At 39.5% G+C, this 19,498-nt stretch overlaps 2 protein-coding genes across 4 annotated transcripts; both read right to left on the reverse strand.

Annotated features, from left to right (window-relative positions):
- Positions 1 to 671: 671 nt before the first annotated feature.
- On the reverse strand, positions 672 to 10,747 carry UVH3 (5'-3' exonuclease family protein). Of its 3 annotated transcripts, XM_023673803.2 has the most exons (18): positions 10,347 to 10,747; positions 10,003 to 10,253; positions 9,248 to 9,429; positions 9,054 to 9,162; positions 8,813 to 8,940; positions 8,607 to 8,730; positions 8,153 to 8,230; positions 8,015 to 8,068; positions 7,466 to 7,650; positions 6,327 to 7,293; positions 5,722 to 6,249; positions 4,789 to 4,983; positions 3,862 to 3,947; positions 3,483 to 3,762; positions 3,221 to 3,357; positions 2,624 to 2,708; positions 1,817 to 2,362; positions 672 to 1,630 (listed from the first exon to the last, which is right to left on the reverse strand). In XM_023673803.2, exons 1-18 carry the CDS (start codon positions 10,432 to 10,434, stop codon positions 962 to 964), a joined length of 4,692 nt encoding a protein of 1,563 aa, XP_023529571.2. In that variant the 5' UTR covers positions 10,435 to 10,747; the 3' UTR covers positions 672 to 961. The 3 variants fall into 3 exon arrangements, with proteins under 3 accessions (XP_023529571.2, XP_023529574.2, XP_086979101.1); XM_023673806.2 differs by lacking the exons at positions 10,003 to 10,253; positions 10,347 to 10,747 and having other exon boundaries at positions 8,813 to 8,954; positions 9,248 to 9,266; XM_087122975.1 differs by lacking the exons at positions 9,248 to 9,429; positions 10,003 to 10,253; positions 10,347 to 10,747 and having other exon boundaries at positions 8,813 to 8,981.
- Positions 10,748 to 11,090: 343 nt separating this feature from the next.
- On the reverse strand, positions 11,091 to 16,931 carry LOC111792408 (potassium transporter 6). The gene is made up of 8 exons (XM_023673836.2): positions 16,429 to 16,931; positions 15,855 to 16,344; positions 15,703 to 15,756; positions 13,115 to 13,375; positions 12,975 to 13,027; positions 12,645 to 12,768; positions 12,303 to 12,557; positions 11,091 to 12,217 (listed from the first exon to the last, which is right to left on the reverse strand). Exons 1-8 carry the CDS (start codon positions 16,465 to 16,467, stop codon positions 11,175 to 11,177), a joined length of 2,319 nt encoding a protein of 772 aa, XP_023529604.1. The 5' UTR covers positions 16,468 to 16,931; the 3' UTR covers positions 11,091 to 11,174.
- Positions 16,932 to 19,498: the final 2,567 nt, after the last annotated feature.

A 19,498-nucleotide genomic window follows, 5' to 3' on the forward strand; every position in this document is an offset into this window, starting at 1 on the left:
GTACTCCCCCATCCACGTATCTCGCACTCTTGAAGCATCTTTAGACTCTAGTTATTTTCATCTTTTAAACTCTTAGATAATCTAAGATCATCCTACCAATATATTGTATCAAGTCATTTATTTTTCTCTTAATTATTTTAAAAAACATTTATTGATTTACGATACATGTCCCGTTAATAATTGAAATCTCATAAACTCAAATATCGAATATTTACAAGTCATAATGCATCACTAAGATACGTTACAAACGTCAATTTACCTTTATTTTCGTAACAATTCTAAATGTAAATGTAGATTAGATTTAGAAGTTTTTTTGGACAAACCCAAAATTTCAATTTTCCAAAATTCAACTCAAAATTCAAACCAAGAAAAAATCTAACCAAACTCAAGTGCAAACCGAACAAGAATCTAATCCAACCCAACACTTGGCTCCGAGTTAGATAATTCGAGTTGTTCCGGTTTCAGTTCTTCGAGACCTGTGTTTGCTCATGTTGTCAAGAACTATGATTTTTGTACATATTTGCAAACGTGCATCCATCAAAGAAGATGAAGTTAGAAAATACATATTAATAAAACCAACGAATATTATATTGTTAAACATAAATTAAAAGAAGTTCCAACAATCATCATTGGGCGTTTTAAATAAATTCAAAATTTTCTGACTCTAAGACTGAGAAATAAGCTTAAACATACTAGATCAGCAAAATTTATACAATACATTGCAACGCAGAAGAATGCATCTCTGTTTGCAAGTTAATTAGTGTTCACCCCCTAAAATATGAACTAGTTTTCACTTAAGTCTCTTAAAGTTGAAAAACTCAACAATCTTGCTTCTAAAATTTCATAAAGATCGCCAATAATCTCCGTGAATAGCTAACGACTAGACTCGATTCGATCACGTAAATTAGAACTTCCTAAGCATGTGTTAAAAAAGGTAGGCAATACGAACTCGTTGAAGAAATCAGTACCTCTTTCTCTTTCTTCTCAAATTAGGCATGGCACTAAGAGCCCCTCCAAATGCCCGGACAGAATGATCCTTGGGTTTCTCTTGCACGCCCTCACCTACCTCGGAAGAGTTCGGATAACTTGCAGGATTTGGGTCGCCCACATCGAGTAGAGATTCTCCGTGTGGATACGTATCTTCATTGAGCTGGTCTCTGCCTATATCTTTTTCAGGATGGAAGGTTGATTGGTCAGGATCATCTTCAGAGCCATCTTTGGGGACCTCTGACACGGTTGCTCGGTCGAGATGTGCAACCGGGTCAACACATTCGTTATCGTCATCTAAGCAGAACCCACCCCCCAGTGTGAGGTAGTCTTCATTGTTGCTAGCCTCCAAGGCAGGGTCTTTATTCTGGCACATTGCTTCCCGGCTCATTTCATCTTCTGTTGGACAGAAACCACCTCCAGTTCCAAGATAATCCCTTAGAGGCGACCTCTTCGGTATTTCGTAATCACATTCTGTATTTTCCGAATGGATCATTACAGTTTCAGGACCTGTGTACCCACCCTGGACCACATTGTCGTCGTTGGCTTCATCATTGGATAATCTATACCCACTGTGATCTGATGGTTGATCTTGATCTGCATCGTCCATCTTATAACTTGCAGATTTTCGGACCCGTGATGACTGTATCAATGAACACAAATCAGTGGAAAACTAAGCTATCGTAGAAAAAGTATCTACTAGAAATAAGAAACCATTCATTCAGAACGTCACATCTATCAGTCTCAGATGTTGTAAGGTCTCAAACAAGAAAAAGATGAGCAATTGTGCACAAAATAGAGATAAGGAATCAGTAACATTCAAACTTACTTTTCTCCTTTCTTGAGGCTCCTGCACGTTCTCCAAATCAAATTTTTGATCATCGAACTCACTTTCATCATCACTGGAGCTGGTTCCGACGAATTCAGTAATAGGACTCTTACCTTTCGATGCCAACCGACCTCTCCCCCTCCCTTTCCCTCTACCTCTACCTCTACCTCTACCTCTCTCGGAATGTGATCCCTCATTTCTACTTCGCTTTCCTTTTTCCTTCACTGTTAGCTTTCGATCCTTAGCAGGTTGCGATTGCTCTCTGTCTAGTTGCCTTTTCCTGGAAGGTTTTCGGAGTCTATTATCTACGTTATCTTCATTCGAGCAAGCACCTTGTATTTCTGATGAACACTTCTCAGACATGTTCTTCTGAGTCTCACCAGAAAGATTTATTTGATTATTTACGGAGACATTCGGCACAGTTTCATCCATCAATGAGGCAGACTTACTCCCAGTAATACTTTTAACAGCTTTCTTTATTCTCTTACTGCGGATTTTAGCAAATCTTTCATTGAAAGTGTAAAATGCTTCCAATCGAAGTTGAGTCTACAGAAAAAACAATAAACATGAAAATGTGAGCATATTCAATTTCTTCTTTAATCATTTTGTGTACTACAGGAAAAGGACACAGCACAGACAAAAACACACAAAATAGAACGCCCATTCATATTTGTAAACTCAATTGTTTTGAAGGATATGCTAAAGATGGCTTCCACATAAGAACACCACCCTCCCTCCATTTTCCTTCAGTTGATGGTTCAACATAAACATTTGCGGTCCTAAGAGACACCAGTGGAAGTAACTAACCTCATGTTTGCCATACTCTTTTAAGACAGGCAAAAGCAACTCATCTGCCTTTGAGTTCTCCCACCCAAATTTTTCCAAGCATAATCTGCAGCATACAGAGCAAGTTGAATTGTAAGTATATATAATATGTACAGTGGATATTCAACTTTCTAAACATAAAGAAGTAGGCTCTACTTCACCAATGTAAAGAAGTGCAGGAAACATCATGTATAATAAAGCTCAACTCCGTCAGTGAGCCCAAAAATATTGATGGGATTGTTTGCTATATTTTTCAAGAGATAAACAACCAACGAATAGAGGAAGCTCTCCACTAGAATAAAGATACCAGAAGAAACAACTATGCCAGATTTACTGATAATAACAACGAAGAAGAAGCTCCACCTACTTGAATAAGAAATTGACTATGAATATGCGATATCGTTCCAATTCATACGATAGGTGAAACTCAAAAAGTAATGATGTTGGTTACATAACTAGAAACTTTTAAGAGAGAAACAGGTCTCAGCGTAAAGATTGCTGCTAAAACTGAAAATATATGAACCACGTAACTAAGTCAAACAGGTAATATTTATCAATATTAGAAGCATAATGTCTCACCTGCGAAGGACAAAATGGTCTGGCTTCCCCCAGGAGAAAGGTTCTGCTGACTTGTCCACTTGTGGGGAGATGTAAGCAGAAATGACTGCTTCACTAGGAAATTCAGAAGGGATATGCCAGTTCTTGCTAACATTTCTCTAAATATGGGCATGAAATAATCATAAGTAGGTGAGAAAAACTTGGGAATAAAATAATCTTCCTTCACCTGGTCAAGAAAAATACTGTGAGTCAGGAAGTATAGAGTAAGAGAGAAATATCTCACGTGCTTAACCATGAAATTCTGTTTAACATCTATGTTCTCCTTCAGATCTTTATCAATATTCTCTTCAGATGCAGAACCATCCCTTACGTTGCTATTTGAGCAGGTTGCGTCATTCTCACTTGCTTTTTGCCCTCTTTTACGTGCACTTAACCCTGTTTTTGCACCAAGCGTCCCTAAAATGCTTGGATCTGGTGATTCAATCCATTCTTTAAATTTATGGAGTCCATCTTCCTCCGGAAATGCATTCATAACCTCAACAGCATTAACAATGCCAATCCCACTGCTCATACAATTGAAATCTATCATGACAGAGAAATTCTGCATCCCTGCAATGGATAAATTCTTACGAATAAGGCAGGATCATGCATGTGTAAGTTACCTGATGCCCTCTGTATAATCACTTCCAAGCAGAAGTGCCATGCGAATTAACTTGTTTCGGTCCAGACCAAGCTCATTTTCAACGTCCTGAAAGTCAGAAAAAGTACAATGGGCAGCTTGTTAAGCAACAAGCTATAGGAAAATTTCAGAAGTTTTCAAGAACAATTCTTCTAAAAGAAAAGTTAAGAAAAAGAAAGGCATCAACATTTCCAAAGATGGACAGTTTTTTCTTAAAAAAAAAAGGATCATAAAATCATATAGCTTATATAACATGGAGGAAATAAAATCCTCAGAAATCTGAAAGTAAATCATAGAGTACATGGATACAAAAGAAGACCCCCCCCCCCAAAAAAAATAATAAAAAATAATAATAAAAAAAAATAATAATAATAAATAAAAATCTAAGTCAATTGATGGAGACCACAATTTTAACCCAACAAAACCTTACCAAAAAGCACCCCAGCTTGACTTGATAACAAAAGGAGTATAATTCAAAAAAGTAATAATAAGAAGAAAACATCAGGAAGAGCAATCCGAGTGAAGGATAAACTGATTGTATCACTCCCAAATAACTTTTATTTTTATAAGACGCTCAACTTTCATTGAATAAAAACAAGAGGCACAAACTACAATTAAACCAAACAGTATTGGTGTATCACTCCCAGATAATAAACCTAATGATGCAGAGAACTCGCATAAACAATAGCCGGTGAGTTAGATAAGCAAGGAAAACATTCCAAATTAAGCATGCTTTTTGAGAAAACCAAGTTGATTTATACCTATGCCACTTATAAACTATTCAAGAGTTAAAATATTGGTTAAATTATCACCACCAACAAAATTAATTAAATGTAATTCCGCATGACAATGCTGATAATAATAATAATAATAAAGAGAGAACAAGCAGGCAGCTCTACCAGATTCAGACCTTCATAAAATATGTCTCAACATATTTGCGGTCATCAAATATATTCTTGTAAACACTTCTTGCCCCAAACAAGAAAACGTCAGAGTCATCAGTCACCACTCCATCAACGAGGTTTGCAAGTTCCATATAAGCACATTGAGCTTCTGCTTCCATAGGAGCAATAATATATGGTAAGCCAAACATTTGCAGTAATTCCTACAGGGAATCAGATGAATTAAAAATTTTAGTTTTTTTATCTCCATTCTCAGAAAGAGGGAACTCAAATAGTACTGCAAATAGACTTTATTTATACTAATTAGTTATCATCAAGTAAAAGAAAGTTGAGACAGTAGTAGTTAAGAGAAAAAGTTAAAAGTGCACCAAACTGCTGAAATCAGTCATGACAATAAAAATCCCCGACTACCAAGACTTAATGGGTTAAATCCCCTAGGAGCGCCTACCTGGGATTTTCAAATCACAAAGGGGTGTTTAGTGCAGGTTCAAAATCTTAAATCTGGGTCTAAGTGAAATGCTCAGGGAGCCTGGGTTTAGAAAAACTTTGTTTAGATTGGATGTATAGGAAGAGCTATGAGAGGAGAACATGAATTAGGTTGTTGTTTGAGCATCGGTTGGTTTTTCCAATTAAATTGCTTGACCCCGTCAGTTTTTCTAATTAAACTCAAGTTTGCAACTCCAACAAATGTGGGTAAGGCTTGGGAAGCCAAATTCACCCCAAGTGTATCTCACACTCCAAACACCCCAAAAGGCGTTTTCACTTCTAAGAATTACCAAATCATGAGCCAAATTTCTTCGAGCCTTCTTCCCCCCTCCCAAGAACAGAAAATTCAACTTTTGGGACTAAACTTCATTGCAAGTGTATTAACAAAATAAAATAAATAATCAAACTGACAAAACCGACTTCCCCACTAATATATGAAAATCAACCATACAGACCTGACATTCTGCGAACATTTCACTGCTGACAGCTTCAGCATTACGCTCAAGTCTTTTCTGCTCATCTCCAAGATTAAGACGTTCTTGCTCCAGAATTGAAATTCTACTTTTCAATTCATCCTCTGTAACCTCAGTCTCTGCCTTGCTAATTTCAACTGTATGTCCTTTTCCAACTTCTTCTTCGAGCAAAAGATCGCTGCTATGCTTCTCAACAGGAAGATTCTGCTTGAAATGATTTTCGAAGGCAGAATCTTTTGTGGAGGAATCAACATCAGGAGTGCTAACACCGTCCATCTCAACCATACGACAAGCAGGCTCAATCATTGTACTATTTATCATATCCCCAACCTGAGTAGCACGAGGTGCATCCCTAGATAAGGACTTAAGAGTATCACTGTTTTCATTTGACTCTTGAAGAGAAAATGAAGTATCCTTATAAGAAGCATCTAACTGTTCTGCAATTGTGGTATCTAACAACACAACAGGTTCTGAACATTGCTTTTCTTGAGATGAACTCTCAGTCATTCCCTGGATAAACAGTTCAAAGTAAGGACACTGCTTCACATAAAAGAATTTTAGATTACAAACTAGAGTCTAGAGATTACCTTCTTCAAGATAGAATCCTTGGCATTTGACCAATTCATTCCATCAACACTATCCATCTTTTCAAGTCCAATCACATTCTCATTTTCGACACTCGTACATCGTTCGGCCATTTTTCCAACAATTGATGGTTGTGATTGTGGTTGGTCATGTTCAAGAGATACAGGGGCAGATTTTCCATCTCCTACATCCTCCAGACTTCTTCTTATTGCCTCCTGCAAATCAGCCTCTTCCTCCAAAGAACCTTTGGAAACTGACTTTCCTGATTCATCTTCAAAAGGAACTGGGTTTACATGATCACAAACTCCATCCTCCCAATCGACTTCACTCTCATCACTAACTGTTCCTTCAAGTGCTTCCTTCCAACCAGAATCTGTAGTACCATCTTGAGAGAGTTTTTGGGATGACATGTCAAAAGAAGCCATTTGAATGGGATTTTCAGCAGCTAAATGAGTAAATAGATCATCATCACCATCAAAAGACTTCCCACCCTCACCTTCCAGCAATATTTCTATAGCAGTGTCTTCATTCAGCATAGAATCTGCACCTCTCTCATCCAACTTATTAATGGATTCATCGACGCCTTCATTTGAAACATCTAAAACTTGGCTTCGAAGAGAAGAGCTTTCTGGATTACAGATTTCAATATTTTGCATGGGTTCAGGATTTGCAGCCTTATTTGCATTGATATTCTTCTCAATCTCTTTCATCAAATCCAAGTTTCTTTCTAAATCACGAGTCATGTGCATCCCCATGGCCCTCACTCTGCTAACTCGAACACGTCCCCTCTCATCCAAAAATGTCTCGATATTGTCCTCAAAACCCCCAGACTTATCAGGGGTTGATTGAGCCAGACCATTGGATGTACTAGGAATGTCTGTATTATTCAGGGAACTCAAAGATTGCTGAACCCTTGGTTCCTGTAGGTCTTTGTCTCCGTTCTTCTCAGCTCTAGTAGATGTAAGTACCCTGAGAAAATCAAACATCTCATGAATCTAAAATATTTTATAAATCCCAAACAAGCAAGCTTTCAGGGAAAAGGAACAACTTAAATCAGCTCTCAAATATCTGTCCAAACTACTTTATCATGCACATTGATCTTTTAAAATAACAGAATTTGAGCAAAGTTTAAACAACTCACTGTTTATCACCAGTGAAAGATGATGAAAAAATAAATTCCCTGTTTGCTTCAGAGGCAATTCTTGATGTCTGTACACCACCAACACCTCTCCCAGAAGCAGCCTTCTGCACTTGATCAATATCCCGGCGAAAAGCAACAGTTTTAAGATAAGCCTGTATCTGTAGCTCAGAAAACTTTGCAGGATCCTATAATAAAATGAAATCAACTAATAAGATGGGATTGACAGTCGTTAGAGGAGAGGGGCAACAGAAGTACACACAAAATAAAAAAATGAAACTTCAACGGAGCTTCTTCAAAGAAATGGAATACACTTGCACAAAACTACCCCATATCTCATCAACAATTATGGAAATCATAAGGATAGTAAGTCTACCTAAAGAAACAATAATCTATGGTATGAACGATATCTCATCTTCCCCCTTGTTCTTCTCTTTTTGGTAATGAAAAGTACATTTCTTACATGCATTTGTTAGTGTGCGTGTGCAAAAGAGTAGTAGATGAGGCCCTAAAATATATGACAGATGCATATTGAACCATTTCAGAACCAACCTTCTTGACCCTTTGATATTTCTGTCTGTTTTCTGCCATTAATCTCTCTCTCATCTGCACCAAGAATATGTTTGCATTAACATGTGCCAGCATGAAGTTACATCACTACCCAATCATGGTACATATACTGAAACTTACCTGAACAAGAAGATCAAGTTGAACTGACGGTGGCAAAGCAGCCAATACAGAAGGATCAACTACCCCGTGCATTTCAGGCTGGCAAAGTAAATAAAAACATATGATGGGCACAATTAATAACTTACAAGTTGAGGGCTCCTTGATTTCCAGTAAGCGTAAGATTCACAATCTCAAAAGTAATATTATTTAGTTAGTTTTTTCATTCTGCACAAAGAAATGTGCAAGAGCGAAAACTATCCTATAAACATCCAGATTTTCACAGGTAAAGGTCACTGTTGCACCTCATATCTGCTGACTTATGACTGATATCCAATGACACAAACACCATCGAAGTTTGCTTCCTAAAGCTTCTAACTTCGTGAATATGAGAAAATAATTTAAGAAAGCCACTGTGGTAAAGAACAATTCGTTGATTAAAAATCATATGAACAGAAATCTGTCAGGGACAGCATACCAATATCATCTCTTCATCTTCATCTTCATCATCCATATCTTCACCTGCCAGATTTGCAGCAGAAGATACTGATACATTTTCATTCAAACCTCTAGCTTCCTCTGCTGCAATAGATGCTGCCAACCTAGAATAATCACAGCAGAAAGAATGTGATCAACAAAAGACATTGACAATAAAGATATAACCCAAGTGTAAGTGCACCTTACATCTCATCTAAATTTTGCTGATGGGCACTTCTTGAGGCCACTTCCATCCTTTCTGAATCACTTCCCACTACATGAATTTCATCTGACAAAATCTTCTTGCCCTTTGAGTCATTCTTGTACTTCTGGTTCTGGATCCAACATCCTGTTTGTCAGGACTCTCGTCTTTCACCTTCCAATTTATGGAAAAGAAATACTAGACCCAATCTTGAAGCTTATTGATGTACACAGGCAGCAAACTTACCCAAGTTGACTGTTCACCTCTGTCCTCTTTGGGAAGAGTGACACCAGCAAAAGAGGGGGCACTACTCGAGAAAACCCCATTCTCCTCGATCATAATTGATGCTGCCACCCTAATTGATCAACAAAAAAAACCTGTCACATGACATTCTTCCAAGTATTTACATATTGCATCTGTATTCACAAGACTTGTCTCACATTCCATCCAGATTTTCATGATTGCCACTGTTTGGGACGCTTTTGCTCCTTTCTGAAACAGAAGTACCATCTACAGTTTCGTTATGGTTCAGTAAGGTCTTCTTTTTTGGAACATCCTGCTTCCTCTGCTGTTTCTGGTTCTTTATACCCTCAGCCAGTTCTCTCAACCTCATTTCCTTGAGCTATTAAACAATAGGTAGAATAGTTCAAGACTTAACACCCAATTGCAAGTTGCAACTAGGAATTTAAGTAGATATAAAAAGAATTAGATCCAACAACAAACTGATCAGTCACATGAAAAATGAAAAATAAAACCACAAACTTTTTTCATTACTATTTATTTACGGGGAATACAATCACAATTAAACGACTTTGTTGAGATGAAGGTTTAAGTTTCCAACCGAACAAAAGCTATCTGGGAAGCAGGTAGTCATCTGCTTCTATGTATTGCTGGAAGAGTAAAATGGCATACATCCAACGACGTCACTAAAATTTAGAATCGCCACTATCCAGTAGGACTTCTAATACGACAAGCAATGTGAAACGAGATTCCAATTAATTTTGGACTGCAAAATGATGTAAATGAGCTTGAAATACTTCCGTCTAAGCAAACGCCACCCATTGAAAAACAGAAACTTCTTAATTCTACTGGAAAAAAATTCCAAACATAAGCACAATAATTTCTGTAGACGAATAGACAAATTTCCAGCACAGAACTCCAAAAACACTCGAAAAGGACAGGAAACTAAACTCACATGATTGAGAAGCAATTTCTCGGCAGTCTTACGAACTTTAGCCTGGGCATTCTCACGCTGCCTACGGCGAGCAATCAGCGTCCGGCGCTTGAGAGACGGGGTTGCACCATCGAAGACAAAAACAGGCTTAGTCCGCAAGAATAGAAGTTTACAAATCCGTCGAAAGAAACCGAGTAAATGAGCGTTTCGGACCATTTCTCCTCTTTCATCACGCATTGCCTTTATGAATTGTACCATCCAAATGCTCGCATCTTCAACAGAAAAATAAACCAAAAAAGAAACTTCATCGACAATGAATTTTTCTTAAAACAATTCAGAGAAGTGAAAGAGAGAGATGTTTGTACCAATCGCCAGCTTCTTCCCGGCTAGGGTTTCAACGGATACACGTCGGCCGACGGGGGCCAAAAGCTCCCAAAGACCGTGAACTCCCATTTTTGTTGGTCCCTTGACCTCGAGGCCTCTGGTTTCAGTCCGTCGTTGCCGCCAATCGCCGGGAACTCTGGCTTATTTATAGTCAATGCCAATTTCCCAGCAGGACAGTTGAAATTTTGGCGGCCGAAACGACGTCGTCGATGTAAATAGTTTTATGGCTGAAATTTTAAATACTTCTGTATATTGTCAAATTTTTATTATTTTTTTCCTCCTTTTAATTCAACACAATATTCAAAATATTTTAATATCATAATTAGTATTTTATCTCTTTATTAAAATTGGCAAATTTTTATTATTTTTTCCTTCTTTTAATTCAAAGACTCTTTTCGAAGTTTTTTAAAAGGTTAAAAAATATTAATAAAACTTTTGAAAATTGATCTAAAGAACCCAAATCGCCCAAATATTAATAAAACTCCCTCATTAGGCGGTCGACTGCTTTCTTTTGTAATAGAGTCGAAAATAACGACTGACATAGTTGTCTCCCAGATGCAAGGAGATGCTACGGTTGGATGTCACAGTTCTGGTGCACCATGATCCCTTTCTCTAAAACAATCGAGGGGCACGACCTTCCTTCTACTTTCAGAGGTAGGGACTGAATCAATCATCGTTTAGTGAAAAGGGTATAAACGGTATTTTTGAAAGAAAATATGAACGACTCAGATCAAAACCAAAATTTATTAAGAAAAGAGAAGATTAGAGAAAAACGCTTTTATTATATACAAAAAGAGGGTTTAGGGTAATCAAACTTGGTAGATCATCCCAACCTCTAAAGTAGATGCATGAGGCACAGTCCAAGCATAAGATGGCCCTCTTGAGTTCCTTCTCAAGAAATCATACCCATAATTTATCACCATTTTCTTCACCCAACCTGACCCTCTCTTTGCTTTCACATATGAATGTCCCATAATGAAAGCCATGCCTGCCTCTCTTGCTTCCATTAGCTCTTCCAGCTCTCTCCTTGCCTCCACATCCATTTGTGGGCTCTCAGGCACAACAAACCTCACTCTTTTCCTCACCTTTTGTGCTGACTTTATCTCCCTCACCTCTGATGTCTCTCCTCCTCCTCCTTCATCTTCGCACATTCTCACTCCGTCTACGTGTGTCGACGACGTTCCCACCACCGTCATTCTCTCGCTCTCTTCCAAATCTTCTACCTTCATGTTCGTCTCTACCTTCTCCGACCTGATGAACTCCGCAATGCTACACACCAAGTCCTTCTCGAACTCGATACCATCCTTGTGGATGTCGCGGTATCCATATCGTGCTATGCATCGATACAAACGGTACTCCTTTGGTCCAACTCTTCCTACGAGGAATCTCTCTCCTGGTCTCACGTGTGGGACGGGGACGGATTTTACACAGAGGAAGACTAGGACTTGGTGGAAGGCGGGGAGGTTTGTTACGAAGTGGGAGAAGATGGCGGGGATACCTGAGACTAGCTCGGTGTATATAAGACCAATGCCTCGTACTCGTACAATGCCTAAACTTGGACCTAAGCCTAGGAGCCAGTTGATTGAGACTTTGTTTTGAACATCGTACTCGTATTTCTTGCGCGTTCCGTATTGCCATACGTACATGACTAGTAGGAAGATGAGCGAGAGGGCAATGGGAACCCACGCTCCTTCTTGAAACTTGATGAGAGATGCCGAGAAGTAGAGTGACTCGATGAACCCGAAAATGAGTATGAAGGCAATGGCAAAGAGAAAGCTTTTGTTCCAGCACAAGATGATGACTACAGACATTAGGCAGGTAGTCACTAGCATAACGGTTATTACCGCTAAACCTGTCGGTAACAACGACACAACGATCAGTTTTACTCATGAAAAATCATCAAACAGCCATAAACACGAGTCGTGCGGAGAGTATACCTGATGCATTCCCCATTCGTTTCGTGTCTCGAAAACCACCGGTAATAGCCAAGCACAAGATCATCAAAGTCCAGTTGATCTCTGGTATGTAAATCTGGCCGTGGATTTTCGACGACGTATGAACAATTTTGACCCTTGGGAAGCAGCCTAACGCAGAGCACTGTTTTATTATCGAAAACGTCCCGGTAATGACAGCTTGACTTCCGACCACCGCAGCTAAAATGGCTATCACAAGTACAGGCCACCTTATTTTCTCTGAAACATAAAAACACAAAGTTGAACTCATTCGACATTTCAAGTATGTTCATTCACTTGTCTCATATGCACCAAATTGTCACCTACCAGGAACCGACACGTAAAATCCGATCCGATAGTTACTTTCTTCACCGTGATGTTGAGAAAGATAAGCAGCTTGTCCCATATATGCCAGTACCAAAGCTGGATAAACCACAAAAGAAAACGCAATCTGCAGTAGAACAGCTTTCTATTAGAAAAACGCTCAGAGTTTCAACCAATAACTTTATACACGACGGAGATTCGAGTATCAAAAAAACGATCATAAGCATATTGCTACATTTCTACATCCATATATGAACTCGAGAGAACTTTTAGTATGTACTCGTCTTAAACTAACGACTCGTGTTCAAAATTTCAGCTGAGTATAAAAACGACCTTGATAGATAGCTGCGAGAAGTGGCCGAGATCAGCGAACATTGCTTCCGAACCTGAATATCGAACAGGTCAGTTTAGATAACTCGAGGACAACGGATTGGCTAGGAGGAAAATGCAGTGGGTTGAGCCACTCTCATTACCTGTCATACACAACAGGATGCCGCCCAGGGACATCCAACCTCCCCTTTGGGTCTTCTTCAAAAATTTGTACATATAATATGGGGAGAGTGCTTGATAAACATGGGGATTCCAGTAGAAGATATTGTACAGCCCTATCGAACTTATACACACGAGCCAGGTAATTACAACCGGTGCGAACAGAAACCCGACTCGATGGGTTCCATAATGTTGAAGTGCAAATAGGATTACTAATATGACACAAGCGACCGGGACTTCGACATCTGCAGAAGCATTGAACTATTAACATTTTCATGTTTTACTTCGCATAACAACACACACTCAATCTAGATAAACACAAAGAACATTAGAAAGAAAATGCAGTAGAAATATTGGCTAAAGGTTTATATTGATGACTTCAGGTCTATACAGTAAGAGAGAATACAGAAAGTACAAACACGGTACATGTAGAATCTGGGATGCCAAAAAAGCTTTTAAACTGTGAACAAAGTTATATCGTGTAGCATATTCGTCGAGTGTGAACTAAGATTATTAATGTAACAGACCAAACCCACCGCTAGCAGATATTGTCCGTTTTGGCTCATTACGTATCGCCATCAGCCTCATGGTTTCAAAACACGTATACTAGGAAGAGGTTTCCACACCCTTATAAGGAATGTTTTGTTCCCTCTCCAACTTATGTGGGATCTCACAATTCACCCCCCTTGGGGGTCCAACGTCCTCGCTAGCACACCGCCTGGTGTCTAGCTTTGATACTATTTGTAACAGCCTCAAGCCCACCACTAGTAGATATTGTCCGTATTGGCCCATTACGTATCGCCATCAACCTCACGGTTTTAAAATACATATACTAGGGAGAGATTCCAAACCCTTATAAGAAATGTTTCGTTCCCCTCTCCAACTGATGTAGGGTCTAACAATCCACAATCCACAATCCACAATCCACCCCCTTAAGAGCCCAACGTCCTCACTGGCACACCACCCGGTGTCTAACTCTACCATTTGTAACATCCTAAGCCCACGGCTAGTAGATATTGTCTGCTTTGACCCATTACATATTGCCGTCAGCCTCACAGTTTTAGAACACGTCTACTAGGGAGAAGTTTCCACACCCTTATAAGCAATGTTTCATTCCCCTCTCAACCGACGTAGAATCTCACCGTTACGATATCAAAAATCAAATATTACCAAACATCTCAAGCATATGACACATAAAAGCAAGCAAATAGCATGTTCAAGCCCAAACTAGTAACCATTTTTGAAGGTAGCACTGTTAGCAGACAACAGCAACCAACAAACACAAAAGAAAACTTTACTAGTTCAAGTTAAAAGGACCCATCATCAATAACGGATGGTCGATAAAAACCCGCTACCAGAAAGATGTTACCTCAAAACTAGCCTTACTACGATAAAGATCGATCTTGTCGAAGTCGGGTGATATGGATACTTCAATGGTGTCTTAGAAGGTAATGGTTTGACCAAAAGATGAATGGTCTAAATCCTATAGCAGCTAGCCAAACAACAGTAAAAAAGTTCAAAGGGTTTCAGTAAAAGTATTGATTTAACCTCTCTTTTCCCTTTTTTATCTTCTTTTCTTCACATGATAGTGATTTGACTACGATTTTAACTGAGGTGTTTGTATATCAATCATATATGCAGAGGCCCACAATAATTTGTGGCCAGAATCCTGTTCATGTTGCAGCTAAACTAACTAACAGAACAATTGAAAACGAAAAAGTAATTATTAACACGGCCTAAGCCCACCACCGGTAGATATTGTCCTCTTTCGGGCTTCCCCTCAAAGTTTTTAAAACGCGTCTGTTAAAGAGAGATTTCCACACCCTTACAAAGAATGTTTCGTTCTTCTCCCCAACTGACGTGGGATCTCACAATCCACCCCCCTTCGAAAGGTTTCCACACCTTTATCCCCAGCGTCTTCGCTGGCACTCGTTCCCTTCTCCAATCGATGCGGGACCCCCCAATCCACCCCCTTCAGGGCCCAGCGTTCTTGCTGGTACACCGCCTCATGTACACCGCTTATAGAGGTTTCCACACCTTATCCCCTTCAGGGCCCAGTGTCCTTGCTAGCACTCATTCCTTTCTCCAATCAATGTGGGGCCCTCCAATCCACCCATATAGAGGTTTCCAGACCCTTATCCCCTTTGGGACCCAGCATCCTCTAGCACTCGTTCCCTTCTTCAATCGATGTGGGACCCCCCAATCTACCCCCTTTGGGGCCCAGCGTTCTTACTAGCACACCGCCTCGTATCCACCTTCTTAGGGACTCGACTTCCTTGCTAACATATCGCCCGGTGTCTAGCTCTGATACCATTTGTAACAGCCCAAGCCCACCGCTAGTAAATCTTGTCCTCTTTGGGTTTTCCCTTAACTCAAGGTTTTTAAAACGCGTCTACTAGTCAAAGGTTTCCACACCCACAACCGACATGGGGTCTCACACAAACGCGTCTACGCGTCTACTAGTCAAATGTTCCGTTCTCCTCCATAACCGACATGGGATCTCACATAAATCATCAGAATTTATCAGCTTTTCCATGAACATTCAAGTAAATAGACCAGCAAAGAAGCTTACATCGATGGTGTTCTTTAGCCATTGAAAGTTCCAGCCCAGAAACAGCAGAGAAAACTGCCATAAAAGATCCAAAACCAGCAAGTTCCATCAATTCAAACACTAAAATCATTTGAAAAAAAAAGAAACAGAACAGCATGAAGAATCAACAATACCAGAAATGGCAGGAGTAAGAACTCCATCTCCAATCACCATGCAAGCCCCAATCAAAGCAAGAACAAGCAAAACCCTCTGCAGCACTCTATGATTCTCTAATGTCGATTTCAATCTCGACCCACAAGTGTTCTTAGTGGTTAAATCCACCCCATCTTTTGTATACTCAGAAAGCTCCTCATCCGCGAGCTGACAATTAGGCAAGGAGCCAACTCGGGCATGGCGGCAAAGCAATGAGTACAAAGCAAAAGTTCCCCCCTCGCCATTATCATCAGCTCGAAGAACAATAAAAACGTATTTAATCAAAGGAATAAGCGTGAGAGTCCAGAAAACAAAAGAAAGAATCCCATAAATCTCCTCATTAGTTTCAGAGTGCTCAATATCCTCAGCAAAAGTGCTTTTGTAAACATACAAAGGGGAAGTACTCAAATCGCCATAAACAACCCCCAAGCTTTGATAAGCCAAAGTTAAAACAGCTTTCCAAGAATCCTTCTGAAACAGAAGCGATCAAAATCAACAAAACATGAAGAAAATGAAGAACATGATGAACAGATTAGAGTGCCATTTTTGTAGTACCTTTATTGAGTGACCCCTAATAGCACTCTCCAGATCCATAAATGGCTATCTCAAAGCTTCAAAATAGCCATTACCCATTAAATATTAAAGCGAATAAAGACGACCCAGATGGCTAAATGGCCTCCCCAGTTCCCCAAATCCAAAGCAAAATCAAACAAGTAACTCGCCTTCAATGGCGGACCCACCAATGCAAAGAGGGCAACGGAGAAATCAAGAAAGAACAGGAAAATGATGAACAAAGAACATAAGCTTCGATTGGCTAGAAGGAGAATTTTAAAAGAAGAACAAGAAAGAACAGAGCAAATCAGAAATGGAGGAGAGGGATATTTTGAAATTGGGATATTTTGGATTTGTTCATAGGATTCTGATTTTGTGTGATAACTGTTGAAGAACAATTAAAGAGCAATTGAGTGGGCGAAATGCTCAGCTCAGCAAGCATGATTGAAAAAGTTTGAACGCACCAAAACAAAGAAAAACTGACCCCATCAAAGCAATTTCTGTGTACTGTTGAGTTTGAAAGACTGCATTTAAGGGAGAAATTTTTTTGATTAAACATTTTGTTTTATTTTCTTTTTATGGAATTTTTAGATCAGAGACTGTTCATCTTGTTCTCACCAAATTTGTTGCTACCACTCTTTGGAAAAGAAAATTTTGATGCTTTTTTTTCACAATATCACAAATTGTTTTGCTTGATATGGCAAGAAATTCAATGCACCAAAAACCCATATTAGATTGAAATGATTTATATGAAATTTCTCCCCTCACCCAAATAAAGATCAAAAATAATTTTTAACCCCGATGTTAAAAACAAAAATAGTTCTTTTAAGTATTGGGAAACCTGATCGTCTCAATATTCCATTACAACATGATTGGTGAATATCTCACATCGGTTGGAGAGAAGAATGAAACATTTCTTATAAGGGTGTGGAAACTTCTCCACAACAGATGTGTATTAAAATTGTGAGGCTGATAGTCATACGTAACGGGCCAAAGCGGACAATATTGGCTAGCGATAGGTTTGGGCTGTTACAAATGATATCATAGCCAGACACCAAACGATGTGCCAGAAAGGACGTTAGCTCCCAATGGGAGTGGATTGTGAGATCCCATGTCGGTTGGAGAAAGTAATAAAACATTCTTTATATGGGTGTGGAAATCTCTCCCTAATAGATACGTTTTAAGACCGTGAGGCTAACGACGATCTAAAACGGGCAAAAATAGACAATATCTATTAGCAGTGGACTTGGGCTATTACAAATAGTGTCAAAGCCAAACACCGAGCAGTGTGCCAACGAGGACGCTGACCCCCAATGAAGGTGGATTGTGAGATCCCACGTCGGTTGGAGAGGGGAACAAGACATTCCTGATATGAGCGTGGAAACATTCCGTGAGACTGACAGTGATACGTAACAAGTTAAAGCGAACAATTTCTACTAGCGGTGAGATTGGACTGTTACACTACTTGTCTTTGTCTTGAAGTGTTTTTAGTATATCCAACGTAGGATTGTTCTAAGTTAAACACGTCTAACTTTAAAGTTTTTAAAATTGAATCACCGAAAATGAATGCCCACTTTATTGGTATAGACTGTAACGGTCAATTCTTTTAAACATTTCTTAATTATGATTTCATATCTTCGATATTACTTTCATTCGGATATGATATTATTTATTAATAATAATCTAACTCACAAAATATATATAATTGTCTAGTTATGAAAAGCAGCTATTATCATTTAAAATAAAGAATACATTAATTATATAAAAAGAAGAAGCTGGTCGGTCAATATATTAATAATTTTTCTTACAAATGGCAATTTTTAATCTCCATCCTTTATTATAATACTCTTAAAAAATAAATCAACTAATGATTAATATTTTAAACAATATATCTAATTTATATTGACAAATATGAACATAGTTGTGATGTCACACGTTGGTTGAAAGGGTGTGGAAATCTTCCCGTAGAAGACGCGTTTTAAAGCTTTGAGGGGAAACCCAAATGGGAGAGCTCAAAGAGGATAATATCTACTAGCGGTGGATCTGGGTCATTACAAATGATATCAGAGCCAGACACCGGACGATGTGCCAGCCTTTTCGCTGTTCCCTGAAGGGGGTAGACACGAGGCGGTGTGCCAGTAAGGACGCTGGGGCCCAAAGGGGGTGGATTTGGGGGCGGTCCCACATCGGTTGGAGGAAGGAAAGAGTGCCAGCAAGGACGCTGGGCCCCAAAGGGGGTGGAGTGTGATGTCCCACATTGGTTGGGGAGGAGAACAAACCACCATTTATAAGGGTGTGGAAATCTTCCCCTAGCAGACGCGTTTTAAAGCCTTGAGGGCAAGCCCGAAAGGGAAAACTCAAATAGGACAATATCTGCTTGCGGTGGAATTGAGTCGTTACAAATGGTATCAGAGCCAGACAGGGTCGTTACAAATGATATCAGGGGTAGACACGAGGCGGTGTGCCAGTAAGGACGCTGGGTCCCAAAGGGGGTGGATTTGGGGGCGGTCCCACATCGGTTGGAGGAAGAAAAGAGTGCCAGTGAGGACGCTGGGCCCCGAAGGGGGGTGGATTGTGATGTCCCACATTGGTTGGGGAGGAGAACAAACCACGGTGTGGAAACATTCCCCTAGCAGATGCGTTTTAAAGCCTTGAGGGGAAGCCCAAAGAGGACCCCCTAGCAGATGCGTTTTAAAGCCTTGAGGGGAAGCCCAAAGAGGACCCCCTAGCAGATGCGTTTTAAAGCCTTGAGGGGAAGCCCAAAGAGGACAATATGTGCTAGCGGTGGATCTGGGTTGTTACAATAGTATTATATGGAGATCGATAATTTGAATCTCAACTCCAAACGTCAGTCAGCCACAAATTAAAAGGCAAGAAAACGAAAAGGCGGGCCATTTAAACTCGCACGAGTCCAATTAAGAAGAAACTAGAAGCTAAAAAGATTGAGTTGTTGGTATTTGTTGGCCTTTATTGTTTTGGTTTTATTTGGTTTGAAAAATAAAAATTAATGGAAGAAAGCGATCCATGAGCTACCATAGTATTTGACTTAAAAAACATGTAACATATTTATAAT

The sequence above is a fragment of the Cucurbita pepo genome, chromosome 4 (genome assembly GCF_057944985.1).
Source record: "Cucurbita pepo subsp. pepo isolate OVF chromosome 4, ASM5794498v1, whole genome shotgun sequence".
NCBI classification, from domain to species: Eukaryota; Viridiplantae; Streptophyta; class Magnoliopsida; order Cucurbitales; family Cucurbitaceae; genus Cucurbita; species Cucurbita pepo.